Below are 10040 nucleotides of genomic sequence, written 5' to 3' on the forward strand. Positions count from 1 at the left end.
CTCTCACACACACACACTCACTCTCTCACACACACACACACACACACACACACACACACACACACACAGTCATGTGAGCTGCTGTTTTACGGCTGAATGAAGCTGTGTGTGTTTTCTGTAGTTACACCAGAGACATCAGTGTGAAGAATAAAGAGTATCAGGCAGAACTGGAACGATTCCTGGATGTCAGGTGAGTCTGAACACCTGTTATCTTATACAGTATAAACCTTTGCATCAATACCAGTTCAAATTAAACAACCTTTGAAAAAGTAATGGTGAATGTTTTATTTTTTAATGGTTGTTTTAAATTTTATCTTTATAGATAGTATTTCAGAATATTACTGTTTTTACTGTATTTTGATCAAATAATTGCAGCTTTGGTGATTAGAAGTGATTTTGAAAAACTGAATTATTCTAAACTTTTAGTTTCCAGTGTGTATGTATTTGAGAATGTCTCTTGTATTGTTTATGTGGGTAATCTAACCGAAATCATTTATCTGTGATGCACATCACTAAATAGTAATTAGGCTCGTCACTACAACAAATTAATATAAACTGAAAAAAACCTTACAGAATCAAAACTTTCCATATAAACACGCAACACATTACTAACCCCAACTCACAGCTACTGTAGGTAAATCCACTTTTGTCCACATGCATACAGTACATTCACATGATATATATATCATAATGCAGATCTCAACTGCTTGAATATTGTTGTCAAATGTAAACCATATTATCGCACAGCTCTAAATGGATTGTTGTGAATAATTGGATGTTTACATCATGAAAAAATGAAGCTGCTCTGAAACAATGTGTACTATAAAAAGTGCTCTATCAATAAAACTGACGTGTGTGTGTGTGTGTCATACTGATGCATTATCTGTGTCCTGCAGTAACCAGTGTGCGTCTGAGCGTCTGCATCTGGAGGAGGAGATCAAGCGCTTCAGAGACGCGTGTGTGAAGGCCCAGAGGAGATCCATGATGGCTCAGGTGAGTCTTTCAGCCGTGTGTTGAGGGTGTGTTCATTCCTGGACACCGCAGTGACGCCGGTGTGTGTGTGTGTGTGTGTGCTTCAGCTGTGTGTCCTGCAGAGCAGACGTGAACACGCGCTGCGGCGGCTCTGGATGAGTGTCTCTGAAGGGAAGATGGTGGTCAAACACCTGACGGAGGCGTCGCTCAGGTAGGGCTCACACTGGTGTTCAGAGTGATTTACACGTGATGTGAGTAGGGCTGTGCAATATATATCATCTGCGAATAATATCAGAATTGTTGTTTATTTGTTGTTATATCACAAAAACCAAACAAAACACTCTTACAGAGCGCATGCATTTACAGTGCGTTCTATCACTGCACGATTCTAGGGCTGAAACGATTCCTTGAGTAACTCGAATACAAAAAAATCATCGATTTCTTCGTTTAGTCCATTTACTGTAACTACATACAGAACACTGTGTTTCCCCACAGACCATTATTACTGACGCACAACCCGATAAATGCTATCCATGCTAAATTCTGTGATGATAGTCATTTTCAATACTATTTAGGGCAGATAGGGTGGATAGTATGCACATTGGGACGCAGGGATATTTAAGACTGTAAATCAATATATGGTGGCTAGTTATGATGTCCCCAAGTTAGCTATGTTTTGTGAAAGACTTGGCGCCGTTCATGTTGATTGTCTCATTCTCTCTCTGTGACACACACACTCACACACACACACAGACACACACTCGGCGAGCACAGTCTGTCACACACACGCACTCACACACACATAGACACAGACACTCAGCGAGCACAGTCTGTCTCTCACACACACACACACACACACACACACACACACTCAGCGAGCAGAGTCTGTCTCTCTCTCACTGTCTCACACTCACACACACACACACACACACTCAGCGAGCACAGTCTGACACACACACTCAGCGAGCACAGTCTGTCTCACACACACACACACACACACTCAGCGAGCACAGTCTCACACACAGACACACACACACACACTCAGCGAGCACAGTCTGTCTCACACATAGACACACACACACTCAGCGAGCACAGTCTGTCATACACACACACACACACACACATGTCTGGTTTGCTATCCTTGTGGGGACCTCACACACACAGACACACACACACTCAGCGAGCACAGTCTGTCACACACAGACACGCACACACTCAGCGAACACAGTCTGTCTCACACACACACACACTCAGCGAGCACAGTCTGACACACACAGACACACACACACACTCAGCGAGCACAGTCTGTCTCTCTCTCACACAAACACACACACTCAGCGAGCACAGTCTGTCACACACTCAGCAAGCACAGTCTGACACACACAGACGCACACACTCGGCGAGCACAGTCTGTCACACACACGCACACAGACATAGTTAGACACAGACAGACGGGTAAAAATACCACAGAAAGAAAGTTAGTCAATATCACACGAAGAGTGCCAGTTTTCACCTCTAAAAGTCAACATGATTACAAATGTGATACTGATTTTATGCAACAGTTCAATAAACAAGAAGTTAATTAAGAGACTTATGTTTTAGACGCCATATTGCCTGTAGTGCTCTATTTTACCAACAAAAATACCTCCAAACACAGCCACAGCACTGTTTTGAGCAACATGACGGTGTTTCGTTCCTGAATGAATCAACCGTTTAAATGATTCAGTTCAATCGCAATCACTCACTTATTAACAGTGACTTGCTGCCACCTACTGGCGGTTTTAATTTCACATTTAAAGTATCTTTTCATTTTTTTGAATAATTTCAAATATCAGTATTCAAGGTTTTAATATATCAAAACATTTCTGCATGTGTAACTGCAGGTTAAATGCATTCATGTCCTGCATTAAACTGTGTAAACACGTCTAAACACCTCTTCAGATGCAGCTGCTGTGTTTCCTCTGCATTGCAAAGATGAATTTTATTGATACTGATTTAATTTGCTTGGTAACAGCCCAAATGTCTTATTATTCTAATTCACTGATGAAATGTAAGAATTTGACTCAAAAGATGATGCGCACTTTTAGAAAAATAGGCTTTATAAAGGTAAAGATGCCCATAAAATGTAAAAATCAATTGAAACTTATTGGAAAAGATTAATTTCTGTCAGTGCTGTGAATAATGTCTTTAGAGTCAGCTGTCCACGACAGTCGTTAAGATATCAGCACAATAACACACTCAGCAAAATAGTCTGATTATCGTTATCAATAAAATCCCAGGAATTATTGCGATATTTTTTGCCAATATCGCACACCCCTAGATGTGTCTGATGTTAATTGTGCTGCAGTTTCCCCTCCGGTGCTCTGCTGTCAGCCATAGACGACTGGAAGAAACACATGTGCGACGCTGAAGACAAAATCAACAGGATGCAGGTGAGCTTCCTTCTGTTACCAGAGACAGCTTGCTGTGTGTTGAGACCGAGCCCAATCCATTCTGCTTAACGAGCTCTGGATTTCTCTGTGTGTTCTTTCAGATGGAGTTTGAGGCTCAGATGGATCAGGTGAAGAGCGGCACCAGACTCTGTTCACTGCCTGATATCTGCGTTCCCAGCATCCCCGCAGCACCCTCTCTACCGGTGAGAGCTGCCGCTCACTCTGTGGGTCACGTGAAGGTCAAGGGTCATCACCCGTCTTCTGATCAGTGTTTGTGTCCTGCAGGCCATGCTTCCTCCTCCGGTTCCTCAGCCGGCTCAGTTCTACGGGCCGTACGTGTCACTTCCTCCCGGCCGCACAGGACGCAGCACACCGACAGACAGACTTCCTGAAGGGCCCCCAGCGCCGCCACACCTCACTGTGTACGAGCGGATCCTGGAGCGACTCCACATGATGTTCCCTCATTACAACAGGTGCTGCTCCAACACAACACAGAGACCAGCAGCAGCAGTGTCAGGCACGCTTCTGAGAGAAAACACTCTGCTCAGCGCTGCTGCACATCACAGCAAAAACAGGAAAAATCTGAAATATTATTACAATCTAAAACGGCTGTTTTCTATGTGAATATGTGTTAAACTGTAATGTATTTCTGTGATGCGCAGCTGTATTTTCAGCATCATTACTCCAGTCTTCAGTGTCACATGATCTTCAGAAATCATTCTAATATGCTGATTTGCTGCTCAAGAAACATTTCTGGTTATTATCAATGTTGAAAACAGTTGTGCTGAACAATATTTTTGTGGAAACTGATGCATTTTATTTTTCAGTATTCACAGATGAACAGAAAGTTCAAAAGAACAGCATTTATTTAAAATAAAAATCTTTTGTAACATTATATATGTCTTTACTGGCACTTTTGATCAATTTAATGCACCCTTGATGAATACAAATATTCTTTTTTAATATCTTACTTGGCACAAACTTTTTGAAACTTTTTAATGAAGCGGCACAACTGTTTCCAACATTGATAATAATCAGAAATGTTTCTTGAGCAGCAAATCAGCATATTAGAATGATTTCTGAAGATCATGTGACACTGAAGACTGGAGTAATGATGCTGAAAACAGCTATTTTAATTTCTAGTAATATTTCACTGTTTTTACTGTGCTTGTATAAATGCAGCTTTGCTGAGCAGAAGAGATTCTTTCAGAAACATGAATGAATGATAACTCCTCCGGTGGTCTGAGCGCTGGTGAGTTGATGATCAGTGTGTTTGTGTGTAGGCGGGTTCTGAGCAAGTTCATCCAAGAGGTCCGTGTGTCCAGTGGAGGCGCTCTCAGCACGCTGACCTATGATGACGTCATCAGCCGAGTGGCTCAGCTCATCCTGGACCATCAGGAGAACATGCGTGTGCGTAACCGTCTCGTGTGTGTGTGTGTGTGTGTGTGTGTGTGTGTGTGTGAGTGTGTGTGTGTGTGTGTGTGTGTGTGTGTGTGTGTGTGTGTGTTGTGTCTGTGTGTGTGTGTGAGTGAGAGTGTGTGAGTGAGAGTGTGTGTGTGTGTGGAGTGACGGTGTGCTTCTTGTTGAAGGAGCAGATGAACCTCGCGGGTGGAGACGCTCTGGGTCACATGACTCCTCCGTCTGACACCGCTGTCAGAGCCACCGGGCCGCCACTCACACACGTGTGGAAGAACGTGTCGGAGAAACATCGCAACACGGCGCTGGCGGTAACAATCACACACACACACTCTCTCTCACACACACTCACACACTTAGTCACTGTGCTCGTCTAAAGGCCGTTTCACACTGGATCGCTGACGAACGGTGCTTTCACTCCGATTGATCACCTTCTGCTAATTCACACCTGCTCGCTAGGTGGCGCTGACCAACCATGCATTTTTCCTTAGATGTGTATCTCGTATATGGATTTAACATCGTCCGCTGCTTAATATACTGCATTCAATTTGGTTCTACACCAGAAACACAAACTATCTATAATGCTTACAAGAATACATCCTAAAATATGATTAGAGGTACAATTAGCATCAAGCTACACTTGAAAATGTATGTAAATATTAATGGATTTGCTTATAACTAGTGCTGTCAAAAGATTAATCGCATGCAAAATAAAAGTTTGTTTACATAATATATGTGTGTACTGTGTATATTTAGTATGTATATATAAGTACATGCACATACAGTATATATATTGAAAATATTTACATGTGTATATACATTTATATTCTTTTATATTATATATTTAATATATAAACATATTTTTCTTAAATATATACATGCATGTTTGTATGACTCCTGACGCAGCGAGTATAAACCAGGCTCTACACTCGAAGCGCTGCGCAGTTTAAACGAGAAGTGCGGTTTGTTATGCTTTCAGTTTCTTTTGCTGTTTCTCATATGCTACAGAAATGGCAGCACAACGCGGTGGTTGCGCCAGTGCGACCGCTCACACAATTTAGTCGCACAGGCAGAAAAAATAGTCGCAGTCTGGAGCCCTGGCTTAGGGATCTATTGTTTCGATTCAGAAGCACTGTTGCGCCGAATTTTCGCATTCAGTGTAAAAAGGCGTTAAGTCTAACCTCACTGAGCATGTGAACGTGTGTGTGCCGTCAGCTGAACATGGAGGATCCGTGCATCATCTGTCACGAGGACATGAGTCCAGAGGAAGTGTGTGTCCTGGAGTGCCGCCACAGCTTCCACAGAGAGGTGAGGTTCTGCTCTTGTCTGCTGAGCGTCTGGCAGCTGTGGGATGTAGACTGATGCTCTGTGTGTGTGTTTCAGTGTATAAAGTCGTGGCTGAAGGAGCAGAGCACGTGTCCGACCTGTCGAGAACACGCGCTCTTACCGGAGGACTTTCCCATGCTGCCCGGCAGACACCGCAGGAGCCACGCACCCGCCGCCGCCTTTAACTGACCTGCTGTATGTTCATCTGCACCAGTCTTATCTTCATAATCACACACTCACAGTAATGACCTTTGTTTTGGGTGTCGGAAACTCTTAAGGACCAATCGGTGATGTTTACTTTCAGGGCACATCTGTGTTTTCATTCCTGTAATAAAGTTCATTACGTGAACTGGTTTTACTCTTCCACTTTTACCTTTGCTTGTCATTTTACCTTGAAATTTTACTTCATTAAAACATTTAACCAAAGAAGCGTTCTCCTGCTGTTGATGTGTTTTAGACGCTAGACGCTAGCTCGTGCCGTGTTTCTGCAGATCAGATTCAGACTGGGGGATAGCTGATAATAAATAATTGAAATCATGTCAAACTAATATCATTCTTAGTGCAATAATTGATTCTAAAATTTTTAATACTATTATTTCTATAATTATAATACATTTAAAGCTGGAATACACTACACAACTTTAGCCCTGATTTTCAGTCTGGAGAAGGTTGTTGCTGAGAGTCAGAGTCAGTCTGCAGATTTCATAGAAAATCCTGACATGTCTGATGGTCACAGACTGATTCAGTCCAGTCAGAGGAGATCAAACGTTTGATATTTTGAGCTGATTTTGGAACACATTGTTATCGTGTCCCGTGTTTCTGCGTGAGTTTGTTGTGATCGGAGCATCTGCTAGTGTGCGATGCATGCCTTTTCCTCTGTGACTGTTTACAAAGTCAAGTCCCCATTATTTATATAGCGCTTCTTACAATGCAGATTGTGTCAAAACAGCTTTACAGTATTAAACAGGGAAGTAGTGTGCCGTTCTCCTCTGGCCAGACGAGACCAGCAGCTTAATTCTAGGCTGCAGCAGAGTCAGATTGTGCAGAGGACTTGTCTGGTTCCTGAGGTCTTGTCCCGGTGGCTAGGAGACGAGTCAGTAAGTGTATGCATAGTGTTTCAAATCTGGGGGGTATTCCAGAAAGCAGGTTATGTGACATACCCAGGTATGTTTAGGGGTAATTAAGCGGCTAAACTAAAGCAATAAGACCCAAGAAGCCGTGGTTTACAGTGAATTAATAACAGCTAAGGGGCCATACAGGAAATTCAAAATAACGTACTTCCTGATGGGTTTTGGATTTGGTACAAGATACTTTTTTGTAGGTACTGGTGTGTTACACCTTTCGCACATGTACGTAAAACGTAGCTCGAGGCGCACTCCGTTGATATTTTACAGGTGGCGCTATCGAGCCAATTTGCCACATCCACTTCTGAAACCCATATCAATGTAAAATTTTCACCAGTTCTGACGCGTGTGCAAAGTTTCATGAGTTTTGGAGCATGTTTAGGCCCTCAAAAATGCGATTCACTTTGGAGAAGAAGAAACTAATGATAATGTTAAGGTAATGTTTAATTTATTATATATTTCATTTTATATTATCGCACATCATGGATCGCCATTTTCTATAATTATAATAATTTCTATAATAAAAATGCATGCGTGATATTTCTTATGTAATTCGCATCAAACAAACAATATATTATTGTTCTCGGTGATTAAATGATTAAATGGAAAAAAAAGAAAAATTATTGCACAACCACCAGTTAGGTGATAGTGACTCGTCACTTGTATGCCAGTCTTTAGTAGAAAAATCTTAAATCTTTAGTAAAATCTTATGTTTACCTGCCTGTCATGTGACCATTAACTGTCATCAGAGGAGCGTGAAATGTAATGTTAAATTAATGAAATGTTCTCAGAGTCTTCAAGTCCATATTTCAGCTCAAAGCGGTTCAGCTGACAAAAACAGTTTGGGAATCCCTTAAATGACACTGAATCAATATCTCACAGGTGAGCAGAGGATTTTAATAAACACTTTATGACAGAAACGCATGTAAATATTCACTCATGGTTAAAAGAGTCTAAGAATGTAAATTAATGTGAAAATGGCAACTTCTCAGAAAGCTCAGATTCTCAAACTCTGACCAGCTTCAGCGGGAAGTTTTCCGTTATCAGATGATCGTCTTGAAGAACGATCACTATGTTCACCTCAAATTCTAGAGAGGAAGAAAGAAAGTCGTTCAAAAGCAATCTGATCGGTTGTGGACTTCGGATTGGATCAAATCTTGAAAATGGGTTGTTCAAAAGAAACAAAAAGGATTCTGAATTCGGATTAGATCACAAAATCTGATCTGGATTAAATCCTCAGTTTGTGGTGTTCAAAATGTTTTAGTAAGATACTGTTGATCCAAAAAAACAGGATTATTCTGATCCCAGCAGAAGGGTGGATTTCAGGAACAAATGTATTAAAACTTAAAAACTGGTCAAAAAAATACAACATTTTAACACGTAATATATCCCCAAACAGCTGTCAATATCAAACAAAATATATCCAATTTAAAGTAGTTTTTTTAATCACTGATTGTAAACGACATTGGCACAATCATCAGATATGAACCAGTCAGAAGTAGTTATTTGTGTAAATGCAATGCAAAACATTGGCATTTATTTCCCCCATCCCATCCCTTTAGGGGCTCCGTAGAGCACTAGTAATCCAGATTTGGAAATCTGAAAAAGTGTGTATCTGGATCAGGGTGATCCAATCCAGTTTTGCTTTGAAAAACCAGCACAAAAGTAAGATGGGTTACCTGATCCTGGATAGCAAATCATGAGATTTCCAAATCCAGATCATTCTGATCCAGATTACACTTTTTTGAACAACTGGCCCCTGATGATTTCTGTATTGAATATTAATAAACACACACAGATCCAGCACTGACAATGTAAACCGGACCCTTACCGACTTTAAAGTTGGTGGTTTCTAGAGTGGGGCAGGTGAAGAGGCGAGGGAACACCATGTAGATGGGGATGGAGAGGCCACGGCACACGTCTCCTTCAGCGATCTGGATGCTCTGGATCTCAGTGGCGTCTCGGGCGTATCCCTCCGCGCAGCCTGAGCACAGAACACACGCGTCTGAGCCAAAGCAGGGCTCCACACTAACACCAGAGCCAGCGAGTTCTGCAGACTGGCGCCAGGAGCAGATCTGGGGGCGTGGGGTGTGTGTGTGTGAATGAGTGAGAGAGTGTGTGTGTGTGTGTGTGTGTGTGTGTGAGTGATTGTGTGCATGATGCAGGTCTCCACCCGCACCAGCTGCAGCTCAATGCTCTTGATGGTGACCTCTGAACTCTCCAGCAGCAGTTCTCCGGTCAGGGGTCGTGTGATGGCGCAGCTGGTGGCGTCCAGATGTCCCCTGATGAGGAAGCGGGGTAAGGAGCTCCTCTGAAACACAGAGACAGGTGTCAGAGCCAGAGCAGAGCGCAGACGGGACGAGGACGAGCTCTCCGTACCTCTCTCACGTTCTGCAGCGTCTCCGGAGTGATGCTGAACTCCACAGGGTTCGGCTGCAGCTTAGACTTCTGTGGCTGGAAACGGGTTTAGAATTATAGTTATAATCATGATCATGACTCGTCATCTGACTGTACCGCGAGAGTGTGTGTGTGTGTGTGTGTGTGTGTGAGAGTGAGTGTGTGAGAGTGTGTGTGTGTGAGAGAGTGTGTGTGTGTGTGTGTGCGAGAGTGTGTGTGTGTGTGCGAGAGTGTGTGCGAGAGTGTGTGTGTGTGCGAGAGTGAGTGTGTGTGTGCGAGAGTGTGTGAGTGTGTGCGCGAGTGTGTGTGAGAGTGAGTGTGTGTGTGCGAGAGTGTGTGTGTGTGTGTGTGAGAGAGAGTGTGTGTGAGTGTG

General features: G+C 42.7%; 2 protein-coding genes across 3 annotated transcripts in view; one reads left to right on the forward strand and one right to left on the reverse strand.

The window, feature by feature from the left end:
• Positions 1 to 6385, forward strand: part of ttc3 (tetratricopeptide repeat domain 3) — a 40395-nt gene extending 34010 nt beyond the window's left edge. For both annotated transcript variants that reach the window (XM_016464532.1, XM_016464531.1), the window contains exons 37-46: positions 122 to 190; positions 897 to 993; positions 1080 to 1183; positions 3320 to 3404; positions 3506 to 3607; positions 3690 to 3877; positions 4688 to 4814; positions 4994 to 5131; positions 6036 to 6128; positions 6204 to 6385. In XM_016464532.1, coding sequence (XP_016320018.1) covers positions 122 to 190; positions 897 to 993; positions 1080 to 1183; positions 3320 to 3404; positions 3506 to 3607; positions 3690 to 3877; positions 4688 to 4814; positions 4994 to 5131; positions 6036 to 6128; positions 6204 to 6335 — 1135 coding nt within the window. In that variant the 3' untranslated portion in view covers positions 6336 to 6385. The remainder of the gene's footprint in view (positions 1 to 121; positions 191 to 896; positions 994 to 1079; positions 1184 to 3319; positions 3405 to 3505; positions 3608 to 3689; positions 3878 to 4687; positions 4815 to 4993; positions 5132 to 6035; positions 6129 to 6203) is intronic.
• A 1742-nt stretch (positions 6386 to 8127) lies between these two features.
• Positions 8128 to 10040, reverse strand: part of vps26c (VPS26 endosomal protein sorting factor C) — a 3921-nt gene continuing 2008 nt past the window's right edge. The window contains exons 5-8 of the mRNA XM_016464533.1: positions 9650 to 9724; positions 9432 to 9581; positions 9102 to 9255; positions 8128 to 8358 (exon numbers count right to left, since the gene is read on the reverse strand). Of these exons, the coding sequence (XP_016320019.1) occupies positions 8276 to 8358; positions 9102 to 9255; positions 9432 to 9581; positions 9650 to 9724 (462 nt within the window). The 3' untranslated portion in view covers positions 8128 to 8275. The remainder of the gene's footprint in view (positions 8359 to 9101; positions 9256 to 9431; positions 9582 to 9649; positions 9725 to 10040) is intronic.

Source organism: Sinocyclocheilus anshuiensis, unplaced genomic scaffold (assembly GCF_001515605.1).
Source record: "Sinocyclocheilus anshuiensis isolate Anshui unplaced genomic scaffold, SAMN03320099.WGS_v1.1 scaffold1386, whole genome shotgun sequence".
NCBI lineage: Eukaryota > Metazoa > Chordata > Actinopteri > Cypriniformes > Cyprinidae > Sinocyclocheilus > Sinocyclocheilus anshuiensis.